The following is a 23,812-nucleotide window of genomic DNA, read 5'->3' on the forward strand; positions in this document are numbered from 1 at the left end:
AGATAAAAAGGGCAACAGTGACCTGTTGCTTGCCAGATAGTGAGCCCACATTAATCTGTGCTGTCAAGCCTCAACTCTAATTTCTTAATTAGCTTTCTTTGTTTTCTCCAGCAGCAGAATTTAAACCTGCCAGACTCATTGGATATTTGTTAAAAACTTACAAGTATTTAACCACCGTCAGCATATCCTAAGAGTCAAAAGGTTACATTTGACAAATCACCAGATTCGTACACTGAGGCTGTGGCAACACCGTTTACCTTGAAATTTTCAGCATGCACCTTTTTACACTTTACAACGAGGCTCCCTTTTACCAGTCAGAAATGTTAGTAACTCATTTGGAAGTTTAATTAGTAAAAAGCAGGATAGTGCAGAATAGTGATGAAATTTATTCTGTAACTTATTCATAATTGTTCATGTATGATTTATAAAGTGTTTACAATCTAATTAATAACCTAATGATAAAGTATTTATAAATAATTTATAAGGATAGTCTTATTGTACCAAAATAATTGTATATAATTAATTAACAGAAATGACAAGATGCATATCTGCTGTCATAATTAGATAAAATGCATACTTCTGGGATCTATAATAAGAGAATAATTCATATACATAGAAATAAATCATATTATGGCCCTGTGGTCCAGTTAGTTTGAATCATTGTTTGAATTATAATAATTGAGTTTTAGGTCCTTGTTATAAGAAAAATATTGGCAGGACTTTCCATTACAACTAAGTTCAGTAATCTGCAAAAAAAAAAACCTACCAACACTCAAACAACTTGAGCAGCAGCTAAGATTAACTTTGAGCGGTGCGAGGAAATTTGTTTTGAAGTTTTATCCACAACCCTTCACTCCTGCTACTAAATCAGCCAAAACTTAGTGTCATTCACACTCTGAGGAGCTCTGACTCTCAGACTCTGAGGGACCAGCGGGGGTCCACCTTGTATTTGCCTATAAACAGTCAGTGTGTAGCAGCAGATGACAAAGGCTTAGCGTAGTAATCCTCTTGTCCACCATCTGGCTGCTGCTCTAAAATTAAACCTCCAAACCAGGGCACTTGCAACAGATGCTAACATCTGTAAATATGCAGGTGCTTCATTAAAGCACGTACACGTGGAGCACACAGCTGCCAGCCAGGCAGTGTTTCAATCTCTCAGATCATGTTCACGTTCGGGACACATATGATTCATATATACTGCGTATCGAAAAACCCTGCAGATGGGAGGGATAAAGAGGGCAATAATGGATGAGATTGGGGAAAGCTTCAGCATGTGGAGATCTAGCATTACCGGGGATAAAAGTTGCTCTCTGTCAGTCATTTTCAGATTGATGACCAATATTTGGTGAGGGTCCAGGGTTTTTACTGCTTAACGAAGGCTTGACGTCTGTGTGTGTGTGTATGTGTGTGTGTGTGTGTGTGTGTGTGTGTGAGAGAGAGAGAGAGCAAGTTCAGAGGACAATATGTCAGTGCATGTTGTGTTATGGTCATGATAGCTTCAGCACTTTAACCCAAAATATGTTTTACGAACTCTGACCTCACAAGCTCTTTTTCTTGGATAATCACACAGAGACTTAAGTTGTTTTCATATCAGTTTTTACTGTAGTTTTTCAGTTCATCTTTAAATAGATTTTTAGCCATGTTAGCAGCATGGCTCTAGGGATAGCCTATCATCTGCTGGTCAGTCCACCACTTTGATCCAGACTGAAATATCTCAGCGATTATTAAATGGATTTGCACAAAACTTTGGACAGGCAGTCATGTTGTTCCAAACAGTGACTGACGGTCTAATGACTAGTACCACCATGAGGTTGACATTTGTGTTTTTTAGGGAAATATTTTGCCTTGAAACTGAGGCTTCATCAAGCGTCATCATCAGGTCAAAAGTTGCATTGATCCAGCACCTTTGGTTATGACAAAATACCAGATGACAAAACTAATGGTGCTTTCAACTACAGCTATATTTTGTGTTGAGTGGTAATCAGTAAATGTTAGCATGTAGGTCTGCAGGTACACAGTACTACAGGACGTGACCACTACAGAACAACTAGGCACAAAAACTAACTTACTTTGTTATGTTGAGGCACAAAAGGTAGTGGGTTGTGATGTTGAAAATTTTAATGATTTGGGTTCAAATAAGTGTGTTAATCCACAAAGTTATCACAGGTGGTGTTTCGTGTAATGAAGATCGTAAAGACAACATTATACTGTCTAAAAATAAGCATGTTAGCACGTTGACGGTAGCATTTAGTTCAACGCACCGCTGTACTGAGGAGGTTTGTGGTGTTGTTTTTGTTTTGACAACTGTTGAATGGATTCTTGTAAAATCTGGTTCACACATTCATGTTCCAGACAGGATCGATTGTAACAGGCTTACCTTTGGTGAGCCCCTTACCTCGACTCTAGTGCCATCATCAGGTCAAGATTTTCATCTGACTAAAATTTGGTTTCTGACAAAATATTTGCAAACCACTGATATTCCCATCAGCCTCAGTTGTGCTCTGTATTTAGCGCTAATTATAAAAAAGTTAGCATGCTTTTTAAGTTTTATTCACCTTACTTTTAGCAGTTACCAAGGAAATTATAGATTTTTAGACATTTTATTGCAGATATGATACATTTTATAGCTTTAATTAATATATTAGAGATAATTAACTAAAAACATAGTTAGAATGTTTACACAGTTAACTGTTTACATATTTGCAAGTTTAAATATTTTCTTCAACAACTTTAAAACACTTTTAAAAATCTTGTAAAGCTGCTTAAGAAAGTTGCCCGTCTTCATCCTGCTGTCTCTTCTCATTAACTAATGCACACATCGGGCTTGCAGTTTACATACTAACTACGATGGTGAACATGGTAATCTTATACCTGCTCAACCTTCAGCAGTGAGGTTCTTGTATTTTACGTAAATATTTCTTAATGGTAACTGAGAGTTTAGTAAGTTGATAGAATTTCTATTGAAAACCTTAATATGATTTATTTTCATAAATCAAAGCAAACAATAGTATAAAAGTAGCTCAAATTTGCTCCGTCTTGACTAATCACATAATTAACATATTGTAAGTGTCAATGAATCAGAAGCTTATACTACATAGGTACTTTTTGATAATACTTCTGTACTTTTACTTTGACTTTTACATTGAATGTTTTTATATTTACATACTATATTTTTTTCTGTCTTAAGCCTCAAATATTCAGTAACACTAATTCTCATGTCTGCACTATTAGTCCTCTATAAACATAAAGCAAACCACGGATTCTGTGTTTATTTTCGTGAACAGAGCGGATTTATCATTGGTTGCCAAACAGTAAGATGTATGAGTGTGTCACTGCACATCAGATGCTATTTTTATACCTGTGAATACAGGAAGTGTACAAGTCTGCACCTCTAAGTGAGTAAGTCAATACACCTCGACGCACGTACCTTGCTGAAACGTGCAAAAAAAAAAAAAAAAAAAAAAACTCTCCAAGGGCCAAAGTGGAAATTGTGTTCAAAAATAAAACATGTGACGTTTCAGGCTCTTGACTGTCATCAGATACAGGCAGGGTTTCAAGATCAAAACATCTTACTCAGTTTTTCCACTTTGGCCATTAGAGAGTGTCACACTTTTTTTTTTCCTTTTTTTAATTGAATCAGCGTTTTATTTTTGGGCTGTATCTAGTTTGAGAACAGCAGTTTGGTTTTGACCCGTCTAAGCTGCAAGTGATTCATACCAGGAGGATTTCTTACAGTTTTAGACGGTGCTTAGTGGCAAACAGTTTTATTTCACGTGACATAAGCTGAACTAAAAATGTAAAGTAGGCTTGCAGCTTGTAAAAATGTAAAAATCAAACACTTCTGACTATTTTTAAAAGCCTTGTTTTGTGTCTTGAGACACAGTGAGTGAGAGTTCACTAGGTTTATCTAAGCAGGGAAAGTAAACTGCAAAGGCCAAAGAAAGCCTCTTGGCTTTAAGTGCATCACAGATCCACAAGTGCAGCTGAGGCTCGTGTTGGTCAGTGGGCTGCCAAGGAGAGCAGCCATTGGAAGCTTAGGCCAGTGGGACTCGACACATGTGACTAATGAGTTTGTTGAAACCCTTTAAAAGAGCAGTGAGAGGAGCCAAATGTGCCATGTGTCCATACAAGAAAACAAGGATAAACAAATGTGTAGTACATGATAAATACATGTTTGTTTGACATTTGAAGATGTTTGTTAGAGGCTCACTGTCTGTATTTCATTGAATAGTTGACATGTATATAAACTTTATGTATAACATTTGCACATTGCACATTTATAAGCACATTGCACATCCCCAGTTACTGTATTCCTTTTTTTTTGTCTTACTTATTTTGGATTCTTATAATTTCCTCTTGTGCTGCTACTTTTTGTGCTGCTGTGTCAAATCAAACTTCCCCAACAGGAACTTAATAAATGTGCATCTTATCTTATCTTATCTTATCTTATCAGTGTATAAGTAAATTTTACATGATGCTTGGAGCATCTTTGATTTCATAATTCAGAAGTTATGTCACAGAGTCTATGATTTAACAACAGTAATGGATGCAGTGCCTCATGTGTACACTGTCACATGTGTGCACAGGTGTGATGATCGCACCATATTGTGTGAAACCTGATCTCTCTTCCCTCGTGTAGTTTTTCAGGAGAAATCGGAGCGAGCGCACTGTGGTAGAAGAAGAAGATGTCTGCGGAGGGAAGGGATGCGTCACTGGATTAGTGCCTGAGAATCTGTCCCAGCCTCTTCTTCCTCCTGAGCTGCTGAGACGCCTCCAGAAGGGCACGACACTCTGCTGCTCGCTTTCCCTCCACACCAAGCCTTCCACATGAGCCAGCCAAGCCTTACCTCCCCACCAGGATGAAGAAAGAAAAGAAAACACATGCTTTATTGTTGCTCCTCCTGCTTCACTTCACCTTGGGTAAGAATCTGTTTTATTTAATTCTGGTTTTTTTTTTTTGGTTCTTTGTGAGTGGTTAAGACTTCTTGCCTTGCTCTTATCTGGTTAATCCTCTAACACACTGAGGGCATGACCATCTTAGCGTAGACTGTTCATGCTGCCTGTACTTACTACATAGTTGACTGTGTGTGGTTGTGTTTGTGTTGTGGTAGTGGAAATTTAAATCCAAATATATTCACAGTTCATCTCAATCCTCCTCCTCCTCCTCCCTGCCTTCGGTTCCTGCCCTTTGTAGCAAGTGAGTGCAACAGTTATCACTTAATTACAAAGTATTTCCATTAGAAATAGAACAAAATATAGTTCTGTCTATGTTTTATGTAACATTTGTTCAGGTTTATAGTACCTTGTAGGGCTGCAACCACAATTAATTTCATTGTTTATTATTGTCTCAATTAATCGATGAGTTGTTCAGTCTGTAAAATGTCAGAAAATGGTGAAAAATATCAATTTCAGTGTTTCCCAAAGCGCAAGATGACATCTTTAAATGTCTTGTTTTGTCCACAACCCAACAATATTCAGTTTACTGTCATAGAGGAGTAAGACATAAAAAATATTCACATTTAAGAAGCTGGAGTTAGAGAATTTTCACTGTTTTTTAATGACTGATTAATCGATTATCAAAATAGTTGCTGATTAATTTAATAGGTTACAATTACTCAAGCAACTGATTAATCGTTGCAGCTATACTACCTATATTAATAATTTGATCATTTCTCCTCTGCTCAAGTAATTTGGAGCATATTTTCTTCTTTCCCCATAAAGGGCAATCAGACTATGCTCCATATTTTTATGATAATGGACCCAGTGGTACAAATGGGAACATGGCCTTGTTCAGCATCTCTGAGGACACACCAGTCGGTAAGTGCAATCTGATGATGACTTTAACACTCACAGATTTTTTTTAATTTCAGCCTGAGATGATGTTTAGTGTGGTTTAAAGGTGTTTATTCAACATGCGGAGGTGTAACAATGAAATCATCACCAGCAGCGAGGCTCCAGCTAATCACTGTAATACCTTTTGGATTGTGACGTACATCAAGACTTACGGGAAGCAAACAATATGGGTGGTGACTAGTCTGACCTGGTTATAAAACTTGCCATTCACACTGAATAAGAAGCTGTTAAAAATAATATTCGCACCTTCCCTGCATGATTTCACCGAACAAGGATGCATGTGACAGTTGGACATGATTGGTTCCTTGTTATTTTTGCCACACAGGAACGCAGGTGTACATTCTGAATGGCACCGATCCGGAGGGAGATCCGGTACGATATGATCTGACTTTTGAAAAGGGCTCCAAAGAATATTTCAGGGTGGACCCCAAGTCAGGAAACGTGACTCTAATTCAGGAGCTCGACAGAGAGGTGAGCCTGCTAATGAGACTCTTGTTTTGAAGCAACCTGCTGTAAATTTGTCACCAATGTGGCTAAAAGTGACGTTTGCCTTTTCTTTGAAGAAACAAGGTGAAATCTCAGTGGTCGTGAGCATAACGGATGGTCGCAATAAAGTAAGTTTTTACAGTTTATGTGATATGTTTTTGTTACTAAACTGTCATCAATTCCCTGCATTATTAACATCAATCAAACCATTATTCACTTTATTTGTTTATTTGATAGGGAAAGCATGCATTAATGAACATCAGTATATAAATACAAGATATAAACATGCAGGATTTTGGCAAGAATGCTAATTTACATCCCTTGTCCCTAGACACGTCATAAAAACAGAGACACAAGTGACAATATTGCAAAAACAAATTACAATATATTTTTTAAATTGTGACTCTAACAATTCTGAAATAAAACAAAAAATAGTTTAAAGAAAGAAACAAGAGAAAGCAAACAGATCTGTGAAAATTTATATGTGATATAAAAATAAGTGCACTGACAGAATATAACTTACTTTGCTTGCCTTGTCTGTGCTTGAAATCTTTAGAAATTATCCTGTTCTGACCATTTTCAGTTAATTATTTATTCTGAGAAAGGATACAACCTTGAAATAAATTGCAGTTGGTGTATCTGAGAGGTGTATTGAGAATGTTTGCGCGGCTGCTTTCAGGTTGTTGAGACCGTGCGAGTGTTTGTCACTGATGCCAATGACGAACCACCTGAGTTTCAAAACCTGCCGTTCATCATTGATATTCCAGAGGTACAGTATATCAAATAAATAGGCCTGCTGCATAATAAAACGTATGAATCTGATGACTGAGTCATGCAAATAATTGTGAAATAAGTAAATTTTAGGGTTATAAAACCTCTCGTCTCTTCACCAGGATACCGCTCCAGGAAGCAGCATCTACAGAGTCCAAGCAACAGATAAAGATATGGGCTCAGGAGGCAGCGTCTCTTATTATCTGCAGGTAAAACTACTACAGCTTTGTTTTTATGCAGATGATGCACCACTGTGACCCTGAAATCTCTAAAGTTCTTTCTTGGTAAAACTGAGTGCTAAATGAAATACCGTTTTGCAAATGAATTAAAATGAAGCTGCCCAGGTATTTTCTGTTTTGTTTACTCAAGTGTACCAATAAATTTCAGGAATATATTGGAGGCTTCGTGTTAAATTTTAAGCCCTCATTCAAATTTCCATTCAGACCCAAACATTTCGTAAAATAAGTCATGCTTTTATTTTGTCTTGCTCTGTCTTTACTTACATCAGGTGGAAAAATCTCTTCTCAAAATGTGACAGCCACATCTTTACACTAACACATGCCCTTAGAAGTGGCCTAAAGCAACCTAGGCTAAGCAATAGTTGAAGCTATTTTAGTCTCCTTGCACATGGCCTCCACTTGCATTGATTTTACTAATCACTTATACAGTAGAGCTGTTAATAGCTCAGCTCAGCATTGGACTTCTTTACTCCTACATCTTAGAAAACACCCTGAGGTGTGCCAACAAGTTTATCCTCTCAGCTCCCTTAACCTTATTTGAAAGCATGAGCAGGCATTTCTAATTACACTTTCTCACTATTTTTTTTATGTTTTCTGTTTCACATTTACTTCTATTCATGCTGCTCTATTGTTTGGTGCCATTTCCTCTTTTTAATCCATTAAAAAAATGATTATTTTTATCATTATGACCATGCAGTTATTATCAATGTGGTGATTTTGTTAACTGGCTTGGCGTGGCCCTGACACTCAGGGGTAAGACCAGAGGTCGAGCTGACATCATGAGAGCTGTGCTGCCATGTGGAGGGAGGTAAAGGGCATTCGAGTGATGGGACAGTTTGTTGAGGGAAAGATTAATCTCATACCAGAGAGCAGTCTGGAAATGGTGTTACTTTAGTGGATTAAATTTCAATTACATTTGAGCAAGGCACTGAGGGCTTAATAGGGGCTTAGGTTTGGTCCGGGCCAACAGCTGACAGCACAGTAGTTGTTACTGTCCATGTGTCAACTGAGAGACAAAAACTATCTTGATGGAGGTGTGTGGAAAAATGTCAAGTTTGATGTGAGAGTGATATCTTTGAAATTAGCTTCATTGTGGATTCAAGTAAAAATAAATAATTTATTATTAACCTAAACACTGCTAACTGTGTGGCTTTCTTCACCATCAGACCTCACCGTTTGCCAAGTTTACCATCGACGGGCACAGTGGGATCCTTCGGGTTAAACCTGGTGAGACCTTGGACTACGAGACCACACCCACGCACTTTGTGACAGTGGTTGCAAAGGTGAGAGGTCGTTGTCGCTCTTTGCCCTTCGGTTTGTCTTCTCAGGTGCCCCGAACACACATTCACATTGTTAAAAGTTTCAGACTACCAGTGTTGCGTTCTTGTAGTTTTTAACATTGAAGTCATCAGTGTTTGGGAAACTCCTTTGAAAGCAAAGGTACGAAGAAAAAGTACTTATGTTTTTTAGACTTTTTAAAAAATGAACAAACTGAAAAATTGCCTCTCAATTGAGTTTTTACTTAAAGCCTTCTTGGAACACACCTAAGACCAAAACCTGTCTGAACAAAACAATCATATCTGCTCTTTTCTAAGACAAAATTGCAAGGAATGTTTTTTTGTTGTTGCTGTTGCATTTTGTATTGTTTGACTACAACTGAAACAGTAAATGTCAGAATATTTATCTCACTCTTTTTTAGACCGTTTGACCACCAAAAAATGGGTGTTTCGTATCACTCCTTTTACTTACAAATCTTAATAAGTAAACAGTTTAGTTTTCATCTTTTAAAACAATAAGCTTGAATGCTGGTCCAAACAATGGGCCTATCTTTTTAGGTCTAAGAACAGACTCTCTTGTTAAAAATGGGATGGGGCTGGTCAAAGGAGGTTAAATTACACTCCAGAAACAATGGTAAAATAATAATAATAATTAAAAAAAAATACTTTCCATTATGTTCCAGCATTGTTTCTGTTGTTTCTGCAGTAGTTTCAGTAGTTAACACCACAAGAAATTGCCAAAAAACAACAAAATCAAATAAGATAAAATAATTTAACTACATGAAACTACTAGCAAGCTACTGCAAAATGTAGCAAAACAGCTTCATCTGTAGTTTAATTATGTGCAGTTCACTACTCCCCAACACTGGAAGTCATGTATGTTTGTGATTAATTGCAGTTTGTTAGAGCGAGACCTAAATCAGAGACAGTCATCAAATCTAAGCAGGGGGAAAAAAAACATAGCAGAAAGACAATGCAGCACAGGAACCCGTCTCTTGGTGGCCAGAGGTCATGAAAATGTCAGTCATGACACCAACACTCTGTATGTGAAGCAGATGAAGCTTGTGTGTTGAAAGTGTTGAAAGTGTTGCTCAGAGTATGAGTAATCTGAAGTGTAATCTTTCCGCTGTGAGAAATAGCATGACGGAGAGGGCTTGTTTATTTTTCACGCCTCACCTCTGTGTGTCTGTGGAATAACACACAGCAAATGCAGCGTCTCAAAAGCTGAATGATGCTGGGTAAATAACATATCAGATACTAAGGAGTTACATGTATGATAAAATAGATGAATTTCTAAGATTTTTGGTGCATCAGTTTAACTTACTAAAATGACAAAATACACTGCAGCATTTTGTCCACACAGGAACAACAGGTGTCTGCATCTTTTGCTCACACTAAAGCATGATTATGTAATTATCATAGCCATGCAAATGAAATTACTGATTCAACTGTTCCCAATTATACAGAATTTGACATGCCACTTGTGGATTAAAGGTTTACATCCTGCATTTAAACACACATCTAGCCAATAAGGCTCGTATAATCTTATTAAACCATGCACCATTTGCTGCATTTGGTGCTTATATTTAATTTGATTTGATTTTGTTTTATTTTGTAATGCTTATTTAGCTAGTTAACAGAAACCATATCGAGCTAGACATCTGGTTACTTTAGATAAAAAGACTATAAACGTATGTATAACTCTGCCTTCTGCCTCACTACTTGCTTTCTCAGGATGGAGGTGGAAAGTATAAGGGCAGGCACCAGGTGTTGACCTCCACTGCCACCATAACAGTCAATGTAATTGATGCCCAGGATATGCCCCCATCCTTCATAGGAACCCCTTACTTTGGCTACGTCTACGAAGTCTCAGTTCCTGTAAGTCCTCCTCTTGTTCTTTACACACCAGTGAAGGTGATCAACTCTTACATGCAGACAATATAAATAAGATTCATTCATTTTTTTTCCCTCCAGGGTTCTGAAATATTCACTGTGTACGCTAAAGATGGAGATCAAGGCAATCCTAACCCAATGCATTATTCCATTATGAATGGTGAGAACAATAGAAATAAATTCTATTCTGTTTACTCTTTTCAGGTTGTTTATCACCATTTCTTTTATTATCACCTTTCAGGTAGTGACGGTGTTTTTGACATAAACAGCACCAGTGGATGCATCACCCTGACAACATATCCATCACTGCTGAAAAATGAATTATATGAAATTAAAGTCAAGGTAATCTTTTTGTCTATAATGCATTATAAACACATACATAAGCCATTCTAATGCATTTGCGATAATATAATACATAACAAGGTTTATAAAGGACTATAAGTGGTCGACATAATGTATAATAAGTTTGGCATTCATAATGCTTCATAACTCCATGTCAAAGTGACAGCAGTGTTTGAAGTGTTTGGAGTCACAGCACATTATAACTACCATAATATAACTTTAGCCAGTTATAAAGACACATAGAGAACTGCTCTAACTTATTATAGAGGATAATGAAATAATGTATTATAAACATCAATAACATGTTATAGCATGACTTTGTGAGCTTCAAGTAGAGTGACAGCACTGTGTAATGTTATTAGCAATTTGCAAATGATACTGCAATTATAAGGATTTATGAGCAGTATTTGCTGGCTGTATGTACAGTGTAAGAAAAATTATGACCAAACTGCTCATAGTCAGGTAATAATATGATACAATGGTTATAACCTTATATAGTGCTGTCACATTACTCACAAAGTCATGCTATAGTGTATTAAGGCATTTTTCCCTTTCAGAAACTTAGCATTTATATCCACTATGATGCATGTCTTTATATGCAGTTATAAAGCAGTATGAATGCCGAGCTTATGAATTATGTTCACCACTTATAATACTTGAGACACCTTTGTCATGGATGATTATAAACATTTATTAAGAGTTTTATAAATCCTTATAAATACATTACGATGCAAATGGAATTGCCTTCATAGAAACTGTTACTGACTGTTTTTTTTTTTTTTGTCTTCTTCTCTCAGTTATTAATTAGGAATTACACTCATCTCTTATCATTTTAACCCTCTGTAATTACTGAATATGTTGATGAATGTGTTTTTTTATCTCAGGCATCTGAGATAGGACCAAACGATCAGCTGGCGGAGTATGACGTTACCACGGTGACGGTGCGGGTGGTGGATCTCAACAACCACCCTCCGACATTTTATGGAGAGAACGGACCACAGAGCAAGTTTGAGGTCACCATGTACGAGCATCCTCCCGCGGGGGAGATCCTCCGAGGCTTTAAGATCACCGTCAATGACTCAGATCAGGTAGATTTATCCCCCAGAGTCTCAGTGACGTTTCTGCATCATTTCATTCCTCCCTCGGGGTTTATTGGTGCTGACAGATACACTAATACCTCTGTGGGTACATTGTTGCATAAATATCTGTCACCCCGCCTCAAAGTATGTGCAGTTATGCAACACCGTTTAAAATGTTCACGAAATCTGTTCATTAATTCAAAATAAAATGTGCCTCATTGTTATGTCATGTTTATTCTCTCCATCCTGCCTCAGTGACCCATGTAACATTTTCTGACATATTTTTTCCCTTTTTTAAAAAAAATCATCCAGGTTTGTTGATGAGTCTGATAAACCGTCAGTGTTCTTTGTTTGCATTATTTAATTTACTGATTCGTAGTTTCTGCATTCTGATGATTCTTTTCCTGTGCAGGGTGCAAATGCTAAATTTAAGCTGAGACTCGTGGGGCCGAGTCGAGTGCTGCGAGTGGTTCCCCAGACGGTGCTCAATGAAGCACAGGTGACCATCATTGTGGAAGACACATCTGGCATCGACTACGAAAAGGGACCGACCCTTTCTTTTAAGGTTAGACATAATATAACACTAAATTATCAGTGTGTGTCACTGAGAGCTACAACGAAGTATTATCTTCAGTGGCAATGTCAAATTGATTTTTCTCTGACCAACGGCCCCAAACCCATAGATGTTCCATTCACAATGATATAAAAGTTCAAAGTAACAAATTCTTATATTTGAGATGCAGGAACCAGCAAATGATTGGCCATGATTGGCCACTTGTTTGAGGCCGAAATATCTCAACCACTATTGAAAGGACTGTCATGACATTTGTGGAGGATAATTCCTACTGATTCTGGGCTGATTTTTTCTTTAGCTCCATTAGCAGTCTGTCATTTGTGAGTCAGCACTTTATGATCAGTTGGTGATTTTTTAAGGCTAAAAACACATTTTTAAATCTGATACTGTGGTTTACAATGAGCATTACAGCCTCGCGGAGCTGCTAGTGCAGTTATACATTCTTCTTTTCATCTGTCAATAAACTAATCAGTTAATCGACTGAACGTTTAAGCATTCAGTTAATTACACTTTCACATGCGTCTCTCTCTCTGCAGCTACTGGCGGTGGAGATCGACACTCCGGAGAGGTTCAGCGCCACGGCTGACATCGTGATCAACCTGCTGGACACCAACGACAACATCCCCAAATTCACGTCCGAGTATTACATCGCCAGGGTCCCTGAGAACTCCCCTGGAGGCACCAGTGTTGTGACTGTTACAGTGAGTCAGTCAAGATTAAATTCTGCTATAACCCCACCAAAGTGATTATATAATCCATCAATCCTCCAATAAATGCATATTGCTCTGTGCAGTTGAGGTGCAGTTGATTAGATAAAAGCAGGTTGTCGCCAGATAAAAAAAGCTCAGTGATCCCTGCCTTTGTTTCTGTTGGTCCTGATGATGAAATCCGTGTCTCCATGTGACATCCTGGCATATGCTCTTTGTTGTACCTCAGACGCAGCTTTTATTAATAGAAATATCGGCACATTTGTTTCTTCCTTTCCATTATACACTCATAGAAACGGGGGTTTCAAAATAGTTCTATAGGTTCTACCCAGACCCCTTTGCTTCTGAAGAACATGCAAAACTGCTTTTTTGGCAGAAAGAGTTCATGGGTGTTGGAAGATCCTCACCCTCAAATATTCAAACGAAACCCATGATTCAAATGGTCTTTTTTAATGTAGTATGTATCTGGAACATGAAGCACCTTCTTAATCCATTTATTAGAAACCCCTGGTTGGGTTCTACATAAAAACTTTGTAATGTAAAATGATTCTCAGGGGTTCTCGATGAAATCTCTGGTATGTAAAATTTATCTTGGTAGAACCTCCTGTGTGCATTCCAATGGAACCTTTGAGATATAAACGGGGTCTCAGCAGGACCCCTTAAGTGTGCTCTAGTTTAAACCATTGAGATGTAAAAGTGTTCCCCGTAGACCCCCTGAGGTAGGTTCTAAATGAAAGGGTTCATAATAGAGGGTCTCGGGTTGATTCCAGATAGAACCTTTGGGATATAAAAGAGTTCTCAGAAGAAACCCCTGGTTTAGTTCCCTCTTTGTTAAGCAAACAAGCTCTTGGTAGAACCCCCTTGTTGGGTTCTAGATGAAACCTTTGGGATATAAAAGGGTTCTCGGTAGAAAACCTTGGTTGGATAAAAGGTATCTGGAAAGAAGAACACCTCATATGGGTTTCTGGTTGGACCTTTTCACAGATGGTTGTAGGTGTAACCCTTTATGTTGACTTCTAGGTAGAACCCCTTTTGAAAGGGTTTCAGGTGGAACCTTTATGAATATGTCTCCTATGGGGACAAGTCAAAGAGCCATATATGGTTCTAGTTAGTACCTTTATTCTTAAGCGTGTATCCTGCAGCCAGGCAGCATGTCCGGGCTCTGCAGTGTGGAGTATACAGCTTAATTTTGTCCCAAGGTTAATCATACTGACCTACACCTCCATCCCCACTAACCACAGGAAGAGACTTATAGCCGCCCCACCCACTCTACATGAGCTTAAGACCCCGGCTGGTTATCCTCCAGTAAAAACATCTCAATGGACCACCTTCAGTCACCTTGACTGAGTTTTCCCCAGTGTCACTATATTGAATTAAAATGATCTGAAACTGTACATTTTTCACACTTTATTATATTATGTGCTATAAATCCTGATCTTCTAATCTCTGTCCTGTTTTTTCCTCCAGGCAAATGATCCAGATTCAGGGCCTTGGGGTGAAGTCAAATACACGATTTATGGATCAGGATCAGATTTGTAAGTCAAAAACCTATCGTTCCTGCCAGTTTCGGTTTGGTCTGATGAGATCTTAACTCTTACGCTCCCACAAAACGCATTACATGTACCGAAAAGTCATTTTTATGTGAATATGACTCAGCACTGCTCAGGGTGTTTGGTAAACTCAACCAGCAGGACACCACTCTTGATTCATCTTATGTCTCTTTGATGGAAGCGGCAAGCAGGAAACCAGTTTGATTGGCCCCTCTGCAGCACAAACAGCTCGCTCTAAAATGGCTGCAAGATGCTGGCTAATCTCCTAATTGGATTCGAGGGTTAAAAATAGACAGCCTGGCCCGTCTCGCATAGGGAGAGCCAATTAACATGCAATGTGACAGCTGGAGCCACAGAAACGGCAGCTTTGAAAAGCAAGGCAGCATGCAGTGAAGGAAAAGTGAGAATTTATGCACATCTTCAGGCAGCGACCTGAGTTAATTGTGCGAAAGTTATCAGTTTCAAGGAAACTTGTGAAATTTCACAGTGGAAAACGAGACAGAAAAGACGGCTAAATAAAATGGCAGTAAGCCCGATGTTGAACTAGAAAGCACTCAGAAGGCACAAACCTATGTCAGATGCTGTAGAATCCTTTAAATGTATTTCTTATGTGTAAAATACTTGTTAATCATATTGTCTTTGAAGTTATTCTGATGGAAAATGTGTTTTTTTTTGTTGAAAAATGACACAATGTTGGGGAAAATTGCTGCAGTCTGTCACACAGCGGGGGGTTTATTAGCATGCATTGCTTTTTGCCACAGTGTCTGTTTTTCATAAAACCACTGGAAAGACAAAATTCTCCACAAAAGATCTTTAAGAAAATGTTTAGATTTAAACTTTGTGTATCCAGAGCCACAATAAAATGCACAGTAATATATAATTGTGTTAAATTGGTGGATGGTGGTGATGAATTTAGTTGACACTGGATAATTTGTCTAGCAGAGTTATGACCCGGCTATTTCTAGAAGGATTTACCAAAAAAAGGAAAATTGCATACAATCACAAATAAACTGTTTTGTTTTTTGCTCTACACCAGGAGCTGTGAATCAAAACACTACGTTTTTTTTTTTAAACAATATTTTATTTTGATTTCTCAGTATATATAATATATATATACGTTCCACATTAATAAAACACATATTCACAATCTTGATGAAATATTAAATATAACTCCCATCTTTTGTCCTTCAACAATAAAATCGTTCTGACCACTCAACTGTTTTTTTTTTTTTTTTTTTTATTGTCCACCTGTCCTACATACAAACAAAAAAAATAAAGAGCGGAAAACAAACAAAAAACAAAAAGACAGCTACATGTTGACACTATTTAATCTAGAGCCGAGCCAAAAGTTAAGCAGTTATTCCTTGGCCTATATTAACTTTTTCAGTTCTGTTAAGTTGTTATTATCAGAAAAAGAAAAATAGTGTGAAGTGTAACAGTATCACAAAAAAAATTTGTACCAGTTAAAATAAAATAAATAGAATGAAGAATGTCAAAAAAATGAAATGCTGAGGCCGTTAACATTCTATAAAATACAACATCTTAGACCAACCAGGACTTGTTCACTTATCTTTGATAAATCTTTGATTTCTGAGACAAATGGTATAATCTTAACATATGTCTTTCTGCATGTTGTGACATCACTAAGTGATTAACCGCATTATATTTTTATCACATATTCCCTGCAACAAAGGATGGAAATCTGCTTTTTATAGTGATGTATATTAATGTGAGTCATGTAGACATTTCACAGGATGTGATGTAAGTAGCACTTTTGCTGTGAATGAGGACGTCAGGATTAAAAACACCTGCTTTGTAGACACAGAATGGACAGCTGTGCTTATGACTCACACGCCGTCTGAACTGTTCTGAACCTGCAGGTTTGCCATCCACCCGACGTCAGGCCTCATCTTCACGCAGCCCTGGACCAGCCTGGACGCAGAGGTCAGGTCTAAATATAACTTCTACATCAAGGCCGAAGATTCGGAGGGGAAGTACAGCTTGGCTGAAGCTTTTGTCACCGTCCTCGACATGAACGACCACTCACCGGAATTCGATGAAAAATTTCAGGAGAAGACGATGATTATTGGCATACCTGTCAAAGTAGAGGTATTCCATCTCAAAGCATTTTCTCATTCTACTGAAAATCTACTTTTAAATCAACAGACAAAAACACTAACTGTTTGTGACATTAAGAGAATATTGTATGGACTCCAGGACTGCCATATCCAACATGATTAGAGTTCCATATCATATATAACAAAACTGGTACATTAATATTAAAAAATACTAAAAACTAACCAACAATGAATTGATCCTATTAACAAGTGTTGTTCCTCTGTGCCATAAAGCTCCACTGTTGTGGAAGACATGTTCTTCCATTACGAATATTAATCCACAGCTGAAAATAGTCCCCAATCAATACAGTATTTAGAACAGCTACAAAAAGTACAGTGGTAACACTGTATTTGAAGGGGTGTGCATAAGACTGATACAACGCCTTCACAACCATGATATGACCTTTATCATGAACATGAAAGAGTCTTTATGAATGCTTATGACTGTTGTCATTAAGTGGCATTCAGTTATTATGTTTTTGTTTTTGTTAATGTTGACATTGTTTGAGATGTCTCTGTTAATAACAACTTGACATTACCCAAGACAACAGTGTACTAATTATGACAACTTGAAATTAACCAAGACAACAATGTTGTTGTTATTAAAACTTAACATTAAGCTAAGACGACCTGTCATAAACATGTCATAACAGACCTAATTACCAATTATGTATTTGTGATCTTAATATTTTTAAAATGTTGGTGCTTTTCATAACTTTATATCTTCAAATAATAATCAGTGTATTCTGCAGTATAATCTGTCATAATTGCAGTGTGAAATATGAAAGTGTTTTAGTACAGATTCTCTTGAATTCAATGGATTGTAATGGATTTTTAGCTGTCATTCATTGTAAATAATCTCCATGGCCAGAATTTTGTGGGAATATTTTGTGATTTACAAAGCAAATATTGGCATTTCGATTGACTAATCTGACTTAAAGTTGGTAGTCCAGTATAAAAGTTTTTGAACTAATAGAAATATGCGACCATTTTATGTTATTTTACAACTCTTCACAGGCAGTGGACGACGACGCAGAATCTCCAAACAACGTCATTGAATACTCCATCATGACGGCCGATCCCGACAACGCGTTTGATATCAACGCCGACACTGGGGAGATCAAACTGAAGCCGTACATCAAGTCCATGGAGATCGTGCAGAACATCACCAAGCAGAAGGACTGCAAGTGGTCTCTGGTGGTCCAAGCCAGGGACAGAGGCTCTCCGTCCTTCAGCACGACAGCCGTGGTTAATATCGACATCACAGAGGCGGTAAGACCTGCTCTGATTCGCAGCATGCCTGCAGCGCTTCCTGTTCCAAGCCTGAGCTTTAGACAAGCACAAGCTTTAGATTAAAGCAGTTTATCGTATGATTATAGGCATTGTTGTCATACTACACAGTCACTTTTCATTTATCTTCTTTGAAGGATAATGCTGCTAATTTTTATGCTTTTATTATTATCAACAAGTTTCATGAAGAGACCAAACCAATGACATTTTATCCTCCTAACAAATGACATCTGTTTCACAGCCTGAGATAGTTATGCCTTCATTGCATTAAACATTTAAACTATTAAAACTGTGTTAACTGATCTTGGGGCTATTTGTTTAGTTTTTATGGTTCTGTTTGGGTCTCCACCAACTCCAATTCTGGCTCTTAAGCTGTTAGTTGTTTCTCTCTCTTAACTAGACAGTTGCTAACTTTATATATCTTTGTCTTACATTAGGTTTATCAAAGCTATTTTGATGAGAAACAACTTCCTAATGCAGTGGGAAGCACTAAATACCTGACCAGTCAGCTGATAGAGCTTAAAAAGCTTCATTCTCTGCAGTGGATTTGTTACAGTGAGCCATATTTTTCCATTGCACTTTGTTGTTTGATTCATTAAAAATAATAATAATTATTATTATTAGTGGAACTTTAAAACCACATAAGGGTTTATAAATTGTAACCTTTTACACTGTACAGAATATAATTATGTCATCTGCAAATAATGTGATTCTTTGATTATGTAATTTATATAAAAAAGAAACAACAATGGGCCTGACACTGAGCCCACAAGTAACTTTAAATTGCTGTGAATCAATGTTATTTATTTGGACATACTGATACATATTCTTCAAGTAACCACTTAACTAAGACGACTTTATTTCCATATCGTAGTCATTTCTTTAGTAATAAGTCATGGTCAACAGTCATAATGACTTAACTGATCTAACATTAGAAAATAATTTATTAACCACTGAAAAAGCGGTTAGTAACAAAATACAAACCTCTTTTAAAAGATGCCGCATTATTTTCCTTTATATGTGTTCCTTAAAAGTTTTAAGTTTCTCTCAGTAGTTTCATCTCAGCTTCTCTGACTGAACTGCCAAATCACAGCTACTCTGCAAAGATTGAAAATGCAGTCACTGTTTTTTTTTTTTTCTAAGTTAAAGTGGCCATGCTTATTGAATGGTTTGGTTTTTTATGTGTCCTATGGCACAGAAAAATAAACCATATGGCTGCACGGATACTTGGTATCAGTATAAATTCTTACTGGTTTTTGTCCCTTCACTAAATATGAAGATATAAAATAACAGCAGCATCATCCTTTAAAGTTTTCAGTCATTTTCATGAAACCATACTTTCTGATGCTCGATGTCTTCACCGTGTCTTCATACTTTCACTCTTCATGATGAGATGACGCCGTGTTTTTGGTGTTTGTTTCTGTGTTGTGATTCGTGCATTTCAGATCAAAGGTCGAATTGTTTCATACTTCATGGGCCTCAGCAAGCGTCCGCTGACCGTTTTTGGAATTTTTTTCAGCATTGTCAGTTCCCTCATTTTACTAACAATCTGCATATCCACAATCCTGTACTGCAACTCTGTGAAAAAGTCCCGAATCAACCCTGAGAGTAACTATATTAAAGTGGTCCGCAGAATCAAGTGAGAAATATTGGACAATGGTAAAAAGATATCTATTTTTTTACTGGTTAACTGTCTGTAAAGGAGTCCTGGAGCACATTTGAATGAATAATATAAGAATAAAATAAAATGTTTTTTGTATTTTCCTTTTTTATTCATTTGTTTTATTTGTCGATTGGAAAAAAAAAATCTAAATACAATATTTTTCTAATAATGTAGTTTAAATTTTTACATCACCAAAGCCCCATGTTTGATCATCTAAAATGCTTTCATTTCTGGAGCATGACTCAGACTATTTGGCTGTCAAAGTGACTAAGATGGAGCCTTTTACTTTGGATTTAAACCTGGATTTGCTCACTTAATCTCTATTTTTTCTCACACAAACATGCACTTCACTCCATTTTCGGTCTCATGAACCGTCATCGTTCTTGTTCAGCCCTCATCAGTCACATGCCAAAGAGAAATCCTAATGCACCGCACTGCCAGACGCATTCCCGACAACTAGTGTTGTGCGTAGTTCTTAGCTTTGCATCAGCAGTCCTGTGCTGTAGAACAGAGGAAGACGGATGACTGAGTGTGAGCGTGTGAGCGTCACATTGTTGGTAGACGTGTTGTTTGGGCCTCCTCTGTCAGTGCTTTGCATCCATCTCTCATGCTTGCATGCTTTAAACGAATGCTGCGTTAACGCTTGGATTCAGTCCCTTGGACTTGATTTAAACTATTTTATTTGTGCTCTTTTACAGACTCCTCTCAAGGGGCCTATGGCGGCCTTTTTAATGAAAAGTAGGGACAATCCTATGAAAGCTCTAGGTATGGTCACAGTTATCATTAGCGTGTTGGTAGGGGTGACAGTCTTGATCTCTACGGCTATGTACATGCGCAACTCAAAGTCCAACAGGATCATGCCAGCACGTCGCATCATTAAGAAGCGACCCAGGGACCAGCAGCAGCCCTGGACCTTCAGGATGCCTGTTATCAAATTCAACGACCCTGGAGATAAGTTCCTCATTGGTGACCCGGAGAGCAATCTGCAACGGGGCACCAGCGGCCTCCGGCCCAAGCCTCCACCCCCCAGTGCTCCCTCTCTGCCTCCTCCACCGCCATCCAACACACGGCCCAGCGAAAGGCCTCGAGCAGTCCCAACAATATCTGGTGCGCTGGCCTCCAAAGGCTCCAAGAAAGCGAAATCTAGTCGTCGTAAAGAGGGAAATGTCAGCTCTGCTTTGGTGTCAGAGCTTAAACAAAAGCTGGAGCAGAAAATCATTGAGAGCAACCAAGGTTATTATTAACTCTGTCACACAAATGTCTTGTCTGAGCTTCCCCGGTCCATTCTTTGACGACTAAACAAGAGTTGTCACCTGAGAGTCATGTGACGATCTGGTAGGGAGGGCCTGCCTTTAGATTATTCATGAGTATGAGGGGTATAACAGGAAAGTTTACAGATATTTATGTGTTAAGACGTGATTTTGGGCTCCACTGAATCCTCGGCCGACCTGTCTTAGGCAAAGAGAGAAGAGAGCTTGAGCCTCTGGTGCAGTCGAAGATAAATCACCACACTGCCATCTTGAGGAAGATTAAATCATCTTAACAGTAAGAACACCACTGTAAATTGTCCAGGGAGAGGATTACTAAGACTTACTGTGTATACATAAGTTGCATAACTTCCTGAAAAGTGTAATGTTCATGACCCTGTGATGTTTTCAACACAAAATCAGGATTTCACCTATTAAATCCTACTAAAAATCGTTTCTTCTTGCTCACTGGAGCATGCAGGTGAACGACACGGTCATGAAAAACAACACTGCTTCTTAAAAAGTGCTAAATGACCTGCGTGTTAATATTTTTACTGTGTTACATCAGCCGCTTCACAGCTGAGAAGTTGCTCTTTTGTATGATTACAATGTGCCACTGTAGGTTTTCACAGTAACACGAGCTGACAGAAATGCTTTTATTTATTTGAGTGTGTTATTATAGAAAAAATGCTTTTATATAAATACCATGGGTCTATCATAAATGTACAGTATTGTATTATTTTCATTATTTTGAGTATACATATATGACAAGATATGACAGTTGTATCTTGCAGCAGTAAATAAACATAAAAGACAAATAAAACCATTTAACACCACTGACATTGTTGGTGCAAATTAGTCATATGCTTAAGATTTTCAAGCATAGATTGTTATGTATATAACCTGCTTGGACATTTCTTTTGTAGATATCCTATAGAGTCTGTAGAGTCCACGCACTGTTTCCATGTTACTGGTCAATGCCTTCAAATGTAGGCAAATAAAATTTGAGTCATTTAATTGCTGTGATACATATCTTGCATCTGACTGTATCTTAACTTACAACTATCTTAAATAAGTTGAGATAAACTATATATGTTAACTATACATGTAATTACACTTGCCTGGTCCTTCAAAGTAAGATATTTGTACCGTCTTTGTACTGTCTTGATTTTGAATAAATATTTGAAAATAATTTGGTCTGAGTTTCAGTTTGTCAAGAAGTTAGATGAGTTAATTTCAGTTTCTTTTTTAAATGTAACTTTTTAAAATGTGATTTCATTGTAATCTTAAACATTTTTTGTGTTCCATGGATGCAAACACTGAAATGTGCTACGTGGTGGAAAGTAATTAAGTAGATTTACTTATGCTCCTACACTTTAGAGATACTTGTGCTTTACTTGAAGTGTGTCGGAGAAAAGTTTGAGCTCAAATGACATGCACATACGAGACATGTTAGCCTTCAGAATGGCAGAAATCTTGCTATTTTAACCCAAACCATGATTTATTTTTCTCCAGAACCCACCCAAGAGGGGCTTTTTGACATAAAAACTCGAAGGCTAACACACAGCAGACAGTTGTGTGACATGAGGACACAGAGAATAAATTGAATAATTGGCTTTCCACCGCTTGCAAGCAAGACTAAATTTGTTTTCATTTAGCAACAAAGAGCTGTAGGCAGGAGTCAAACTGCAGAGGACTCACAGCCTCAGCAAATAGGGTGAACGCTCTTCCAACTGAGCTACCAGGACACCTTTCACCTTTTAGTTTTGATATTGAACAAAGGTCTGTTATTTTGAATTTGGTTTGACGTATAGTACATTAAACTGTTATTTTAGTTTTGTCGCAAGCATAACGCACAACTGTTCCACCTCAATCAGCTACAAAATTAAAATGCCCCAAAACATTAATGCATCAGTATTCATGGTCTATTTCCTGTAATATATAATAATGAAGTAGAAGGGTACAGAATTTCTGTAGAATGAGTACTTTTACTTTTGATACTTTAAGTAAATTTTGCAGAGAATACTTTTGTGCTATTACTTATGTAGGATTATAATTGCTTGGCTTTTACTTGTAATGGAATATTTTTAGATTGTGGTATTGGTGTATTTATTAAAGCAAAAGTTCTGAGTACTTCTTTTACCACTGCTCAAAATACGACATCATGTAGGGAAAAAAAATCATTATACTTGACACCTTTTCATTTATCTGTTAAAACCAATCTCAAATTATACAAAAATAATGGATGCAGTATTTCCGCTGTGGGTGTGAACTGATTAACATAATTTATGTAACACTATAATTATTTTCATTATATTTAAACACCTGCTCAAGTGTTATGTACATTTTACTAAATAAAAAGGATGTGAATATTTTTAATTAGAGTGAAAAAAATCAAATTGAAAATGTACACATACCCTCTTTTTGGCTGCACATCTGATGTACAGACAGTGAGCTCAGAGCTGTCATTAAATGGAAATATCATGTCCTGCTGACTAGGATTCAGATAGAAAATCACTTTAATCTGCTTACGAGTGTATGCATAAATGCACGGGAAAACACCGCTTATGTAACAAATCCTCTGAGTGATTGTGCTAAAAAATCAGAGTATGTCTCAGCATTCGTCTTTGACTCCCCTTTAATCCACATCAAAACATGATTTCATTGCATTATAAGACAGTAAATCTCGAGTCTGTGAAAAGAAAAACAACAGAAAAAAAATAG

The 23,812-nt window shown here is 37.4% G+C and overlaps 1 protein-coding gene across 2 annotated transcripts; it reads left to right on the top strand.

Moving 5' to 3' along the window:
- The first annotated feature begins 4,328 nt into the window (after positions 1 to 4,328).
- Positions 4,329 to 22,280, top strand: LOC146312137 (cadherin-related family member 1a). Of its 2 annotated transcripts, none has more exons than XM_084741262.1 (17): positions 4,329 to 4,920; positions 5,722 to 5,817; positions 6,179 to 6,324; positions 6,417 to 6,467; positions 7,019 to 7,108; positions 7,233 to 7,319; positions 8,516 to 8,632; positions 10,361 to 10,504; positions 10,601 to 10,679; positions 10,761 to 10,861; positions 11,746 to 11,949; positions 12,353 to 12,505; positions 13,051 to 13,215; positions 14,689 to 14,756; positions 16,652 to 16,880; positions 17,906 to 18,160; positions 19,624 to 20,681. In XM_084741262.1, the coding sequence occupies exons 1-17, from the start codon at positions 4,860 to 4,862 to the stop codon at positions 19,819 to 19,821; spliced, it is 2,244 nt and encodes a 747-aa protein (XP_084597388.1). In that variant the 5' UTR covers positions 4,329 to 4,859; the 3' UTR covers positions 19,822 to 20,681. The 2 variants fall into 2 exon arrangements, with proteins under 2 accessions (XP_084597388.1, XP_084597387.1); XM_084741261.1 differs by having other exon boundaries at positions 4,330 to 4,920; positions 20,540 to 22,280.
- Positions 22,281 to 23,812: the final 1,532 nt, after the last annotated feature.

Source organism: Lutjanus erythropterus, chromosome 17, assembly GCF_056507025.1.
Source record: "Lutjanus erythropterus isolate fLutEry1 chromosome 17, fLutEry1.hap2, whole genome shotgun sequence".
In the NCBI taxonomy this organism is placed as follows: domain Eukaryota; kingdom Metazoa; phylum Chordata; class Actinopteri; order Lutjaniformes; family Lutjanidae; genus Lutjanus; species Lutjanus erythropterus.